General features: G+C 41.6%; 2 protein-coding genes across 4 annotated transcripts in view; both read left to right on the forward strand.

The window, feature by feature from the left end:
* The first annotated feature begins 1504 nt into the window (after nt 1-1504).
* Nucleotides 1505-11983, forward strand: bnip3lb (BCL2 interacting protein 3 like b). 2 transcript variants are annotated; one of them, XM_017489472.3, is made up of 6 exons: nt 1505-1651; nt 7761-7980; nt 8521-8590; nt 9675-9769; nt 10001-10150; nt 10348-11983. In XM_017489472.3, exons 1-6 carry the CDS (start codon nt 1600-1602, stop codon nt 10394-10396), a joined length of 636 nt encoding a protein of 211 aa, XP_017344961.1. In that variant the 5' UTR covers nt 1505-1599; the 3' UTR covers nt 10397-11983. The 2 variants fall into 2 exon arrangements, with proteins under 2 accessions (XP_017344961.1, XP_017344962.1); XM_017489473.3 differs by lacking the exon at nt 1505-1651 and adding an exon at nt 6609-7227.
* A 2263-nt stretch (nt 11984-14246) lies between these two features.
* Nucleotides 14247-15931, forward strand: part of dpysl2b (dihydropyrimidinase like 2b) — a 40453-nt gene continuing 38768 nt past the window's right edge. For both annotated transcript variants that reach the window (XM_053686602.1, XM_053686603.1), the window contains exon 1: nt 14247-14783. The gene's annotated coding sequence lies outside the window, so the exon portion shown is untranslated. The remainder of the gene's footprint in view (nt 14784-15931) is intronic.

Consider the following 15931-nt stretch of genomic DNA (forward strand, 5'->3'; position numbering starts at 1 on the left):
CGTTCCGCCCACCTGTGTGACGGCGTTAATGTTGAGCACTGGGCTGGTATTTTCCTAATGAAACCTTTGTGTTGCCGACTTATGGCTTCGTATTACTGTACTCTAAACCTGCAATTATGTGCGCTCGTGTTTACTAAACTCTAGCAACTACTTAGATGGAATTACAGGTGTTAGAAGCGCAGTAAGTGTCCCGTGTGACCTTTTGTACTCTCCCTCAATGAGCAAAACATGGATGGAAAGATGGAAAAGTTTGTGTGTGGAATGTTATGGCAAAGAATCCGCTAAAGGAAGAAGCTTAATGAGTTCGAGAACACCAGTTGAAATGGGATCGTGTTTGAGAGAAATGCCCCAGTCTTGCGCTATTCACTTCCAAAGTCGAGATTTTCGAACGGCTCCAAATCTGGTAGTTTAATACCTGCTGGCAGGGACAATAGAAACAGAAATTCAAATGGTTTCCACTATAAACCATCTGCGAACAATTAAACCATTATCATTTATGGTCCTGAATGGTATCTACATACCACCAATAGAAGGCAACAAATTACCAGTAGAGACCCACAAGGACCGTTACACTTCCATTACATCCAATACAGTTTCAATTATAGACATTAAACCATTACAAATTCTATGAGTGTTTCAATTATGTTTTTTTTTTTTTATTTATTCGGGAGGTCCGTGTTGCTGAGTAGTTTCTCAATATGGAGACCTATAGGCTATAGAAGTTGGATACACTTGATGCGAAGAGTAATTTTAGTCGTACTGGATCTTTTCTTAGCAATTCACCATGGTATTATAGACAAACATTGATATTACCAACAGTTTTGTCTTATTTCTAGCTTAGTTGTCACTTTATATAAGGTCATAAGGTCATGCTAGTTAGCTGAATTGTTTGCCTCAGTCATTAGCTAGCATAACATTGGTGTCCATGCTTAGCACAGGTGCACAAGCACATATTCATGAGTTGTACAATAGTAGTTTCTTTCATATCGATTCATGTTTTTTTTTTTTTATGGATTAATTTGTAGAAAAGGCAATGACTGGTAAACCTCTTGATAGGTGTAAGGCCAGTGTTTGTACCTTATTCTATTAACGACTTAATTCACTCCATATGGAATCAAACCACAATTTTACTCATACTGAGTATTTTATTAGAAAGTTGCTAAGACATCTGAGGTAAAAGTTGATCTTTCTGATTGTTTTGCCCAATTTCCATTGTTATTCGGTCTTTATAATGTTTGTTTTCTTTTTATAAAGACTTGGAACAGCTACGTGCTACCTCGGACCATATATTTTCAGTTGCCTAGCAACAGTGAGCTCACGAATTCAACTATTTGGACTTCCCATATTGAAATGTTGACATGTCGTGAATTGACAAATTACGTTTTAAAAAAAAATACTTATAGACTAGTATCACCCAAGTATATACATCACATTCATTTATTTATTTATCATTATTATTATTTTTAGAAAGACACGTTTATATCCTTATTTTCGCAGGGATCATCATATACACAAATCCTCCAATAGGAACACAGCGTGCGTGCGTGCGTGCGCGCGCGCGTTCGCTGGCAGTTTTACCCGAGCCTTCCTTTCACAGACATGATGTCGGACGCTGCTGCTACACGAAACACAGGAGAGTCGGGATTAAACGGTATGTACCGTCGCCTGTTTGACTCGTATTACCCCGTCATCCAGGTAGTGCGAAAGATAAGACTTTATCGTACCACACTTTGTGTTTTTTAAGACTTTTCAAGCGTCGCTTAATGTACAAAACGACGTTTGCTGAGTTCAAAACAACTTAACCCAAGCATTCCCTATAGCGGTCCCGACATGATTGACACCTGTCGTGACCAATAATAATGCGCTGAGTGTTAATGAGGCGGGACAATAGGAAAGATTGACAGTCTCCGAACCAATCATGACGGTGAACGCTGTGACGTGGCTCTGCTGAGCTTCATGTCAACAAGACGACTGAAAACATGAAGATTTCTACTCTACATGAAAAAAAAAACCTTTATAGTTTTGAAACCTTTTTCATTATTATTATTATAATTAATAAACAAATAAAAATCCCAGTGCTTGAGAAAAGCCTAATTTCCAATATAGCCAGCTTTATATAAAATGATATATTCCTTTAGTAAACATAATGTCCGCTCTATTTTCATTATTTCATTATTTCTAAATAAAAAAATTACAGTTACTTTTCACGTCTGAATGGCTTTTAAAATCTTTACAGCAGCTGCTTCCGTCAGTAGTTTCATCTTTCTAATTTATAACGTGTTGATATCGCGACATCTAGATTTTCAGTCAAAATCTCGTGTTGTCTCGCGAGATTTCGCCTGTAAGCATACAACATAATATACAGTAGTAGGCATTGTAGTATGTGTATATTAGTGATCTGCAACAAATTCTCAAATGTTTTTGCAGTGTGAATTGTAAAATGTCACTTGAGCTACATTTAAGGGGGAAAAAAATAGTGCAACAAAATTGCAAATGAAATTACAAGACCAAAAAAAAAAAAAGAATATAAGGAAGTAAGAGAGAGGGAAAAAATACACGGTTGTGTGTGTATGATATGAAGGAAAAAAATGTCATCGTGATGTTCTGAAAATATTTCTATAATACACTATATTTCGATTTATATCGTGGCATAATTCATCACAATATTGATATCATATTGTCGTCTTGCCCTTACCGCGTGTGTGTATTTGTTTGCACGTAATCAAGGACAGAATGTGACAGAGACGTCTAAAGGGGAGGGGGGGGGCAAAAAACAAAAACTACTGAATACTCTTCATATTTAGACGTACTGTATAACACAATAATAATAATAAAGTTGTAATGAAATCCCGGTGTATGTTTGTAATCGTAGAGACGTAATTATCCTTATTTTATTATGTTGACGTGAGTGAATTCTGTGTCCGAGTCCTAATACAGCTGGTATACAGTAAGACCTGGAAGCGTTTAGCGCGAGGCGGAGAGCCAGTCGTCATGCTCCTGCTAGCAGAGCACAAACCTGGCGTCGGAGAGACAGATTTCCATTCCTCGGAGAACGGTCGGCACATCCCGCATGTTTAAAGCTTTAAACATGTGGGATGTGCCGAACGTTCTCCGAGGAATGGAAATCTGTCACGCCTCGGCCTTGCTGTGTGCTTAAATAATAATAAAAAGCCATGACAGTTTTTTTCCTCAGACTCTTTTAATAAAAAATGTAAGATGACATAAAAAAAAAGTACATCTATTTTTGAAATTGTAATCATTTAAATCTATTTCGATTTTGACATTATCTTCCATCATAAAGATGAAATTATCACCGTACGCCTTTCCTCCATCCAACATACACTGTACTATTGTCTCTTTACACGTCTGTTAGGATCTTTTCATGTCCTATTTAATAGATAATAATAATAATCCGTGCTATCAGCCCTCTTCCACATACACGACCTTACAGATGCCCGTGGTTGGCTAGTGACGCTGTGATTGGCAGGTGAGAGAGCGTATGCCCCTCCTACTTAGTGGCACTGGCAGCTCAGTGCTGAAGACATTAGACGTCTGATCAGAAGGTCATGAGTTCAAATCCCAGCACCAGCGAGCTGCCACCACTGGGCCCCTGAGCGAGGCCCTTAACCCTCAACTGCTCAGATGTATAAATGAGATGTGTGTAAGTCGCTCTGGATAGGAGCGTCTGCCAAAATGCCGTAAATGTCAATGATTTTTTTTCAGTTTTTAAACACCATAATTGAGATAGTTGAGATGAGATAAAAAGGTATTAGAGTTTCGCAGTAAAATTCGCATCTTCGTGCAGAATAAAGACGCCACTGTGCAGAGTTTCATCATTCCTGTGAGACGTTAATCATGCTTGTTTTTATTTTCTTTCCCCGAAGTGTTTAGTTTAACCGAGATTCGGTTTTATTCCACTCGCTTCCAGAAATAGAGCCGCACGTACGACTCGGGATGCAGGACTCACAGTTTTGGAATTATCCTCTCTGTCTCTCTCTCTCTCTCTCCCCCTCTCCCTCTGTGTACATGCATTACGTGCCCTGTGGAAGAAGATTAGGCTGCGCTCCAGTGCTCAGCCCTCTTACCTAACCGCGCGCTCGAGTTTCCAGCACTTCAGAGCCTCTTTTCTCTTCAGTGCCAGCGTTTGTGTTTTTTAACGACCTCTCGCTCGCCGACAGTTCTCCACGCCCTCAGGTTCGGCCGTTTTTAACCTGCGTAAACACCATAAAGGCGGTTTATCAGGTGACTTGTGTTGTAAAGAAGACGTCGGAGTTCCTCCGGTCGATATTTTCACAGAGCACAGTTTGCAGTCTGCTTTGTTTCGAGCAGACTTGAAATTGATTTCCTTTTCCCAAGCTGGCGATTTTGAAGATATCGCGGTAGACGACGTAATTGTCCAGAACCAATGGCGTACAAACAAACAAACAAAAAGGAAAATGAGCATTTCCACCATTTCAGATTGATGGAGATTGGAGGTGGTGTAATATTATCATTATTATTATTATTATTATTATTATTATTATTATTATTATTATTATTATTATCAGCTGTAGAAGGCGAGCAAATGGTGGGGTTTTGAGGTGGTTTTACAGTAATGTGCTGTAAGAAACAACACAAACCCCTGAAACAGCACATTTTAGATGTAATCCTGTTCCGATCGGTTTTTCGGATGTCCACATGGCTGACATTTTCTCTGCTCAGTGTTCGAACATCTGCGCCAGTGTATTCATCACTTCATCATCGTCGTCATCATCATCATCATCATGTTTTCTCATGTCAGGAAAACGTACACAAGGCTTACGTCACACAGTAGCACATGGTTAATAATAATAATAATAATAATATACATGAGTATTATTACTTCATGCTGTGAAAAAGTATTTGTGCCATCTTGATTTCTTCTGTTTTTGTGTACATCTCATACTAAATAGTTTTACATCTTCAGACGCAGTACAATATAAAACCAAGGCAACCCGAGGCCCTGATTACACTGGTGCGTTTTCGTTCTAAAACGAAAACGTTCCTCGTCCACGCTGGCGTTTCCGCCGTGTTTCAGAAACGATCTCCGTCCACGCTACACCATGACCAGTCGTGAACACTGGGCATGCGCATACGAGCGTAAACAGGAAGTCGTTTGCTAGTCCAAACCGGCGTTCCGTGTAGGGCTTACGCCGCTCGAAATGAGATCTGTTGGCGATCGCTCTAATCGTAGCTCGCCTCTTGCGCGTGTAGCAGCCGCAGTGTTATAAAATACAGAATCGAACCGCACGACGGCGGCTGAGAATGACGAGAAAGCCGGCAAAGCTCGCGGTTCAGTCTCCGTGTTGTTGTGTATATGATTAAGGTAGCGTAACGGTCATGTGGTAGGGGCTTGACGAATCAGGGAAGGATACGCGATGATCCAGAAGAACCAATCAGGGAGTGAATGTGAGGGAAGCCATGCCTTCGTTTTCAAAACATTTTGGTCTGTTTTACCCTGAAACGCGAGCCCGGAGTTTTCAAACTAAAACGGGGTCTCCGGCGTTTCCGAAAGTCGGCGTTTACGAGAGTCTCCGTCTATGTTCATCTGGGTCCCTGTCTCCTCCTCTGTTCGTCTGGGTCTCTGTCTCCTCTCTGTTCGTCTGGGTCTCTGTCTCCGTCGTTTGAGTCTCCGTCTCTGTTTGTCTGGGTCTCTGTTTCCATCTCCGTTCGTCTGGGTCTCTGTCTCCGTTCGTCTGGGTCTGTGTCTCCGTTCGTCTGGGTCTCTGTCTCCGTTCGTCTGGGTCTCTGTCTCCGTTCGTCTGGGTCTCTGTCTCCGTTCGTCTGGTCTCTGTCTCCGTCTCCGTCCGTCTGGGAAAATCTTGGTTTGATTTGTCTCTTATTGCCCTGTTGCTTGTGTCTGCCACTGGAATTGCGTCCACACGTTGTTCCATGGTTAAATAAGCAGTGTGTAGTGGGTGAGCATTTTTGTGTTTCAGAAACCTGATGCAGATTGTGGTTTGATGGACAGAGGTTTGATTATTCACAACATTACTATTGTGTCTTTTTTCAGGATGTTATGGCTCAGCCGTTATCAGGTTCTGCTGCATCGCTATGTAAATCAGTGTAACATCCCATATCAGAGTGTGCAGCCTTCCAAACGGAGTGTGTGAGAGTGTGTGAGAGTGTGTGAGAGTGTGTGAGAGTGTGTGAGAGTGTGTGAGAGTGTGTGAGAGTGTGTGAGAGTGTGTGAGAGTGTGTGAGGATACGAGCTTCCTGCTTAGCTCATCAGATCTCAGTTCCAGAGCAAAGTCAACACACCCTGGAGTCACATGACCCCCACATATTTACTTGGTTAAAGGAAGTCATGTGATTGTTTTTCCTGCTTATTTCTTAATCACCGGGAACACTGGATTTATTGCTGCAGTTGTGTCTCAGATAATCAACAGTGTGTGTGTGTGTGTGGGGGGGGGGGGGGGTTGGGGGGTTGTGTGTTCCTGACTGGGCTGACGTAAGGCTTTGGTTCAGATGTCAGTGAGTTTATAGAGGGAGGCGGTGAGAGGCATTTAACTTCCTTTCACCACGCTGTAAATAGAGTTCAGCTCAGCCACCACAGGGCTTATGGGAAATCCTCCTGTCCCCGTCCGTCTCTTTCTGTCTCCGTCCATTTTTGTCTCTGTTCGTATCTGTCTCTATCTGTGACTCTATCCGTCTTCGTCTTTCTCTCTGTCCATCTTTCTCTCTGTCCATCTCGGTCTTTGTCTCTGTCCATCTCAGTGTCTGTCCATCTTTGTCTCTGCCCATCTTGGTCTCTGTCCATGGTGGTCTTTGTCTCTGTCCATCTCTCTCTGTCCATCTCGGTCTCTGACCATCTTTATCTCTGTCCATGTTGGTCTTTGTCTCTGTCCGTCTCTCTCTGCCCATCTCTGTCTCCATATATCTTTGCCTCTGTCTCTGTCCATCTTTGTCTCTGTTTCTGTCCATGTTGCTCTTTGTCTCGGTCCATCTCTGTCTCCATCTATCTTTGCCTCTGCCTCTGTCCATCCTTGCCTCTGTCCATCTTTGTCTCCGGCTATCTTTGTCCATCTCCATCTGTCTCTGTCCAACTCTCTCTGTTCATCTTTGTGTCTGTCTGTCTCCGTACCCTTTTCGGGTATCTACGGATCGTTTCTTTAAAGGAATACCGGTCCACGCATCGTAAGCGAGAATCCTTCTTGGTGCAGCTCCAATCCCTTTAGCGCAGGAGTGATTAAGCACTTAAATCAGCAGGTGAGTTTTAACAGCTGGAGCCGAACAAAAGAAGGCAAATATCTGCCTGCGGACTGACATCGGTGTTGCAACACGGGTTTGCAAACAGTGTTGAAATCAACGTCTAAAAATAACCCAGCGCTGGCGTGCGAGCTCCCGCTGAACTCACGAGGAAGGAAGTCGCACAAGTGAAATGAATAACAAAAGCGATTTGTTTCGATTTTCCTTCTCCAAGCCAGCGTGTATATTAACCGCTCATTCACGGAGTTAAAACGTGTTGCTATTTAACAAAGATATGCGAAGATGCATAATTGTCGATATGGTGAAGTTTAAGGAAGGAGTCTCCAGTGTCAGGAAAACAGGAACGAACTTGTTTTGCAGAGATTATTAAATAATAAAGAGAAATAAAACTCAGTAACTGGAGTCTGTCACGCTTTCGAGATCCTAACGATGGCCCTTCGTTGGTCCGTGTTTATTTCCCGGTACCGTGTAGGATGTTCGTGACGTTTCTTTGCTTTCAGTTCTGATGTTTGTCCACGTTTTCCCGTCCTCAGGCTCATGGGTGGAGCTCGAGATGAACAAGAACTCCCCCGAGACGTCGCAGTCCGCCTCCCTGGGCACGTCCGGTTTGGCCCAGGTTGTTGAAGAGGATGACGGGATAGTCGGGGGGCTGGAACACGTACCTTCTTCATCCTCCATCCATAACGGAGACATGGAGAAGATCCTGCTGGACGCACAGCACGAGTCCAGCCGCAGCAACTCCTCCTGCGACAGGTAGTGGAACAGTTCTGGGCTCGGGAAAACAACAACAACAACAACAACAGATTATCTGCATTGACCGTTTTGAATTAGCATCACATATATCCCTCTCTCTGAAAAAGCAGTCGCATTAGCTTTCATTTCCTCATATTTAAATATAGACGTGCTAAACAACTTAAAACTTAAATGGCACCTTTCGTTTGATCAAATATATTGGAACACGCGTATAGGGGTTTCGTGCTGCCCAGGTGTGTCCTGTTCGACTGATTGTTTAAATAATTAATAGCTCTGAATATCTACTCTTGGTTTGAGCCCTGGGTTTAACCTGTGGAGACTGTATTTGTTGTTAAAAAGGATAAACCAACATGAAGACCAGAGAGCTGTGTATGGGAGAAAAGCAAGCCACTGGGGATAGCCAGTACAACTATGTGTTCACATTTTCGCAGATGTAGTGCATTATTAATAATACTCGGATGAGGTGCCGAAAATGTGGAACGCCGGACACCTTTTGTACTCTGAAATTCCGAAATTAACCCGGTTGTTTCCGTCCCGCAGTCCACAACGTCCCCGCAGTCCTCAGGATGAAGGTCAGATCAGCTTCGACGTGGACAGAGGAGAAACCCAGGTACTCTTAGACCGAATTTCCCTCTCCGATTCACGTGCGTCGACCACGAGTACAGCTAAAAAGGTCTCGTTTACCAGCAAACAAGTATAAAAATGTATTGTTTTCTGCGAATGTACGTATGAAGAACTCAAACTCGCGTTTTTGGCCGCAACAATCACACAAAAAAAGCCAACCGGCACAAATTTAGCAGATTGTCCAGAACATGTTAAGAGTAACACTGACGGAGAGAGCGTTGTGTAAAATGAGTAGCCAAAAAAGGTTTCTTCAAAAAATTGCTACGCTACCGGTCAAAAGTTTTAACTTTAAGACACACTCGGTCTTTATTTTTATTTTCCACATTTTAGAATAATAATAATGAAGTCATCAAAACTCTGGAGTAACACAAATGGAACGATGGGAATTATGTTATGATAAAAAATCCAAAATAAATCAGAATAATTGAATATTTTAGCATCTTCAAAGTCGACGCCCTCTTCGCAAATGTATTCTTGGCATTTTCTCAACAGATTTCTTGAGGGATTTCCCTGAGATGATTTTTAAACAGTATTAAAGGAGTTCACAGCGACGCCGGACTCTTATCGGCTGCTTTCCGGAAAATATTTCCCACCGAGTCGTACGTTTAAAAAAAAAAAAAAAAAAAATTTGGTAAATAAATTAGACAAAATTTTTTTTGAATAATGAAATAAATGAATACGTCAGCACGATGATATTTCTCTCTACGACACCGATTTCGAACATTTGATCACACACCTTCAGATCAAAAGATTTCATTCTCCAAACTTTTAACCGGTTGTGTATACCAATTTGCAGATATGATGCAATTTATGGGTTTATTCGATATCGTTACCTGACAGGATTGGAGCCGATATTATTATTACAGACATTATTATTATTATTATTATTATTATTATTTTATATAAAGTGAATAACATGCATTGTAAATCTGTAGATGCACCAGAGTTATAATAAAAATAGCATATAGAACGGACTAAATTTGGAAATCTGTGATCTAGTTTTGTGTGAATTATCTGTAATTGTGTGTGTGTGTGTGTGTGTGTGTGTGTGTGTGTGTGTGTGTGTGTAGGAGGAACTGGAGAAGCTGAGGGATGATGAAATTCTGATGAAGGACTCGGACTGGGTGGCCGACTGGTCCAGCAGACCTGAGAATGTTCCTCCCAAGTGTGTGACTCTGCTTTTTTTTTTTTTTAAAAAAAAAGAATTATTTGTTTATTTATTTATTTATTTATTTAAATATTATTAAAATTCCCTTTTTTTATTACATGTCTAAAAATCTATATCTAAAAAGTGCAGTTGATTTATCGCTTTAATGTCGTACAGTGACTAAAAACAAACTCGATATTATTGTTGTTGTTGTTGTTTTTGTTTTGTTTTGTTGCGTGTCTGTGGCAGGGAGTTCCATTTCCGACACCCTCGGAGAGCCGTCACGCTCAGCATGCGTAAAACTGGAGCCATGAAGAAAGGAGGGATCTTCTCTGCCGAGTTCCTCCGAGTGTTCCTCCCCTCGCTGCTGCTCTCACACTTACTGGTCCTGGGGCTCGGGTGAGCACTTAAATTATACGCAGACACGCCGTCCACTTTATTAGGAACACCTGTACGTTCAACCAACAACAGTAACGGGAAACGTCTGGATATTGGAGCAATTTGGAAAACTAGATGTCGGTCGTTTGTGATGATCATTTGTTGGTCTCTCTCTCTCTCTCCCTCTCTCTCTCTCTCTCTGTCTCTCTCTCTGACAGGGTGTACATCGGGAAGAGGTTGACGACACCCCCTGCCAGCTCATTTTAAGCGTCGACGTGAAGACGCCTCCTCAGCCGTGGCTCGTGTGGATTTGAGAGAGTGTCGCATTTTGTACAAGAAACGTAGCCCCACCCCCCCCGCTCGCCCAAAACTCACTTACTTTTAGTCACCGTTCTCCTCCATCTCTCCTTTTATATCGGTACAATCGATTTCTGCATCGCTCGGCCTGGAAAGTGCCATAAGAGACCAGGAGGAAGTTAAACGCTCTATATCCTCCTCCCCTCCCCCTCCTTTCCCTCTATTCTGTATTGTCAGGAGTTGTGATTACAGTTGTGTCGTGTGTTCAGTGTTGTGGACGTGGATACAGAGGGGGCAGAGTTTAAACCGGACCCCGAACCGGAAATATTCCACTCACGAAACCCGTAAAAAAATAATACTAATAATAATCATTTTTAAATCGGGGGTCAATTAAAGTAAATATATCAGCTTGCAGGTCTCGTAGATATTGCTTTATAGCTCGTTGAGGTATTTTGGATTTATTTAGCCGTTTAAAAAAAAAAAAAAAAACATTTTAAACTCTGCGTATTCTCTGGACTCCTTTCGCAGCTAAACCGTTATCGCTTCTGCGTTTTTATTTTTCATTATAATACACACACACACGTGCTAATCCAGCATTTCTGGTAATTAACGATGTCCTTAATTATCCTGATCAAACCAGCACAAAATCTCACGAACCAGCAACACTACTGAGACAGAAACGAAACTAGTCCCCGCACCAGTAGGGGGCGCCTACCTAAGTGCCGCTTTCAAATGCAGTCCAAAATGAAACATTGAAATGAATGCGACTTATTCATAATGATGCAGCCTTTTAATTTTATTATTCCAACCCGGAGCATTTTTTTTTTTTTCCGGAAAAGACCGTACGTGTGTGTGAGACCCAGACGTTGGGCGTGGGCGAGACCTGTTACATGTGAAGTGTGTAAATGTTACTGCGTGATGTATTTAAATCTGTGTGCGAGTAGATCGGAGTGGGATGAAGTCTGCGGTCGTGTCCGTCGTGTTTGTGTCGCTTCACTGTTTTTTTTTTTTTTTTTTTTTTTCTTTGTCGCTTTCCGTTTTCATTTCTCTTCTCCGTTATCAGACATTTCTTGTGCTCCAGAACATAGCTCCACTTACAAGTGGCTTGTCGCAATAAAGGAGTAAAGTAGTGCTATTTGGGAGGGGAAAAAACCCTACACATTTTGTCGAGCCTGCAAATTAGCTGCTAATCCGTACGTTTCGTTATTCGGTTCTTCAGCAGTTAAAGATTAAAGATACGGTGAGGGGAAAAATCTCTTTTCCAGACCAGTCCTTACACTCGGCCTTCCGGGTTCCTGACATCAATCAGACAAAAGGGTCTAAATCAAGGGTTCTTGACCTTGTTATTTAAAAATAAATACATATACAGAGTACAGATTATTATTTTTATTTATTTTAATATATTTTTTTTTCTCTTCCCACCCATAGAACCCATTTTTAATCAGATTGTCATTAGATCAGAGTCGACGTTATTTACAGATGCAGTAACTTTCATACTTGTGGATTGTCATGTCCACTACTTATAATAAAACAAAAAATAAAAGTGCAGACCCCCTGTCTACGCTTCAGACCCCTCTTTTAGAACCAGGGCTCAAGATATATAACATTGGGGTTTTTTTTTAATTAAATTATTTTTTTTATTATTATTATTATTTCTAATATATTCATTTTTTCTTTCCATGGTGAGTAATTTGAATTATCTTGGAGTAACCCAGTGAATAAACCACGCCCTTATCAGATATAATGTGAATGTGTTTCAGCCAATCAGATCGCGTGGTTGGAACTAACTGTCTTTATGCGACGACATCCGGGTAAGGTTGATGTATACTACGCGTATGTGTACGCGAGACGGCTGCCGCACGTATCCCGAGGTCACGTGGCGCGCCATCGTGACGCGCGGACGCGGTATAACGCCACGTGACGCGGTCCGCACCTGAATAAACGAACTAGCGTCGTGTCCCAGATCGCACGCTTGTGTCTTTATCCAGACCGTTATAATCCAGCACTAAGAGTTTTCCTATTACAGTTAGTGTTTGAATTAAAAAATATATCAAAGGGATATTTTGAGTACCAGTCTAGGATTCAGGATTTTTTTTTTTTTTTTTTTTAGATTAGTAAATATTTCTGGATGTTCAATAAGGGGTTTTACGCAGATCATGCCGACGATCACAAAGACGGCAGAGAGAAACCGTAGTAGCAGACGGTCAAGTCGGGTCAAATTCTCTTCATTTTCCGCCGCATGACGACAAACAAGCTCCTCGTCCCCAGAGGATACACCGGTCTTCTATTTCATCCGAATTACCGAGAATAATAAATCGAATGTAGAGAGCGAGCCAGGCTAGTTGGCTGATTCTAGCTAGGACGGGTAAGCGCGTCGTCCTGGCGACGGCGTGCGTGACACATTTAAACGTATAAGAACTGAAGACTCAGGTCAGCGCTTTTTGTGAAAGCAACCTAGTAATTGAGCTGCATTTAATACGACTCCGCCCTCTAGGCTCCGCCCCAAAGACTTGAGATGAAATTGTACTAGAATGCTAATACAGTCCCACGTTAAAATGAAACGTTTGATCACGGACCGTCTTTTGGTCTGGAACGGAAACGTATTTCTCCTCAGACGAACAGCATCTCTCGACTCAAACTATTCAGTTAGTTAGTTAGTAAATAACGCTTCCTCTGTCTCGCGGAGCGTGATTACTGAATATACAATGATCCATTCAAATCATGAGCTAAAAACCGGAACGTTTAAAGCGAGTACGGATCACTTTTCAGCTCGCAGCTTGGCATGATTTACACTTCCAATCAAATCAAATGCCATATCAGGCATGATATGAGGCAGCAGTACAAGGATCACTGTATTTCCTCCATAGCCTTCAGTCGTCGATCATAATAACGAGTAAGTCTTGGAGCATGCTCTCAGGTACTGTAGATAGTTTACTCGTATCAGGGGTGACCGATCAGAAGGTCGTGCGTTCATGCACCCAGCACTGCCAAGCTGTTGGGCCCTTCAGCAAGGCCCTTAACCCTCTCTGCTCCAGGGGGCGCTGTATCATCTCTGACCCCAACTTCCTGACATGCTGGGGCATACGAAGAAAACAATTCACTCTGCTGTGACCAATAAAGACTCGTTATCATCTGTAATTTCAGTAACTATTTCACTTTTATTTCAGCATAGTCCTCGGACATGTTTAGGGTTCTTCAAAGCTTCTTTAAGGATCCATAATGTTTCTTCGATTCAAAAAAAAAACCCTTTCAGAACCTCTGAGTGCACGTAGCCACGTTTTCAGATAGTCTGTGTGATCGACACATTGTGTCTTAAAGCAACATTGGGACGTTTTTCACAATTGTCCTCCGTTTTGTTTTATTCCTCCCATAAGACCTCCTCATCACTCGGGCTCTCCTTCACCATTTCGCGTAAGTGCTCACGCCCCCGTGTGCACCGCCACGTCCTGTTACTTTCCGTTGATGGGATTCTTTCTTTTCTTTTCTTTTCTTTTTTTGTCTTTCTTTTTTACCGCTTTTGTAGCTAGAGATAATGAGTTGTATTTGTCGGATTGTTTAGATTGTGGCCGAGCTAAAAGCTTGCAGCGAGTTGCTTTTGGGCGTGGAGAAACCTCTTTCACAAATTACCCCTGTCCGTGGACAATTCAGATCGTTTTGACATTAAATTTAAAGAAGAAATCATGTTTGTTTGTTTGTTTTTCTTGATTGATTGATTTATTTTGAGAGGGTGGGGTTGGGCTAGTTATTACTTTAGTATGCACATTGTTTTCTAAAAATAATAATAAATAAATAAATAAAGTCTGCAACTCCTTACCTTGAAAAAAAAAAAGTCAAATAAAATTAAAATTCAGTGTTAAGGTTTTATCATATACGGTACCTGGAACTGAAATGGATTTATTCAGAATTTTATACGATGAATCTATATAAAACAAGCCCTAATATTGAAATTGAAAATATATACACTACACAGTATAGGCAAAAGTTTTTGGACACCTGACTGAGACACTAATGTGTGTTTTTTTTTTTTTTTTTTTCTTCCAGATTTAGTCACACTTTTGCTGTTATAATGCGCTCCACTCTTCCAGGAAGGATTAACGCTAGATTTGAGGGCGTGGCCGTGGGGATTTGTGTTCATTCAGACATTCCACAAGTGCGTTAGTGAGGTCGAGGTCAGGCGCTGATGTTGACTTGAGGAGGCTCCAGTTCCAGTTCATCCCGTAGGTGTTCAGTAGGGTTGAGTTCAGGACACCTCGAGTCCTTCCAGTCACACACCATGGAGCTCTTCATGGGGCTGGCTTTGTTGCACAGGGACACCTTCATGATGGAACAGTGTCTGGGCTTCTTAGTTCCCGTGAAGGTAAATTCTAACGCTACAGTGTTCTGTACAATTTTGACCTTCCTGCTTTGTTGAAGAAGCATGTGTGGGTGTCACGGTCAGGTGTTCACACTTCACCTGTGTTCACATCTTTATGCAACACACTTGGTCAGTAGCTGAGTTTATGGCTGTGAGTTTATTGCTCTATTTTGCCCCCTAGCGGACTAACAGTGTATTACGGTCTACAAGATGATTTTAATGTAGAGTGTAAATTGTATGGTAGGCAGTATCAGAACCTTCTTCTTAAGTAACAACTAAAAGGAAAATGGATGGAGTTAATAGGAAGAGGAATGTACATCTAAATCCACCGAGTCCTGACAGTCCTGAAATAAAATTAGGTAATTAGAATATATTTTTTTTTTATTATCAGGGTAAATGGAAATGAAGTCGATTTGAAATGGATGAAAATGATTTGATGTGAAATGCAAAGTATATAAAGTAAAGATATTCTGTTTCTTAGAAAGTATATGAGGTCTTCGTAAAATGATTTCAGCCCAAATATCATCAAGTGTGTCTAGTTCTGAAACCAGTAAAGCCAGTGAGTCGTTTGGGAGCCGAAAGAGTCGACTCATATTGCTGAGCTGAGTCAAACGAGTTGACTCACTGACAATTTTTTTTTTTTTAATGAATTGAAACCAGAATTCCCAATCAGTACTAGCTTTCCATTCTCAGTGATCTACTCTGCCCTCTCGTGGGTAAGATGAGAAGTAAAAGGTGTGTCCATGTCTGGCTTTAAGACCTGAGAAGTGCAGAGAGACAAAAGCTGATGAATCTGATGAGTCAGTACGCTCTGTCCGAGCTGGAAATACAACACGCATGCAAGAATCCATCAGGAACACGGATCACTTACTCGGGAATGAGTTCTAACCGCATAAAACAGATGATATGTTCTCAGAGCTCAATAAGTCGTTGCTTCTTCATGGGAATTAATTCCTGATGTTTTCCTCCATAAATAAAAATTAAAAAAACTGACCACTTTTATGTATTTTATAATCTAGGAAGAAAGCCCAGTGAGACACACCCAGAAATATCTAATCACACACTAATACAATCATCCAGCCAGATCCCGGTGACCTATGACATCAGCGGCAGGAGTGGGAGGAGCTAAACTCATAGGTTGCTCTATCCTG

This window comes from Ictalurus punctatus, chromosome 16 (genome assembly GCF_001660625.3).
Source record: "Ictalurus punctatus breed USDA103 chromosome 16, Coco_2.0, whole genome shotgun sequence".
Lineage (NCBI taxonomy): Eukaryota > Metazoa > Chordata > Actinopteri > Siluriformes > Ictaluridae > Ictalurus > Ictalurus punctatus.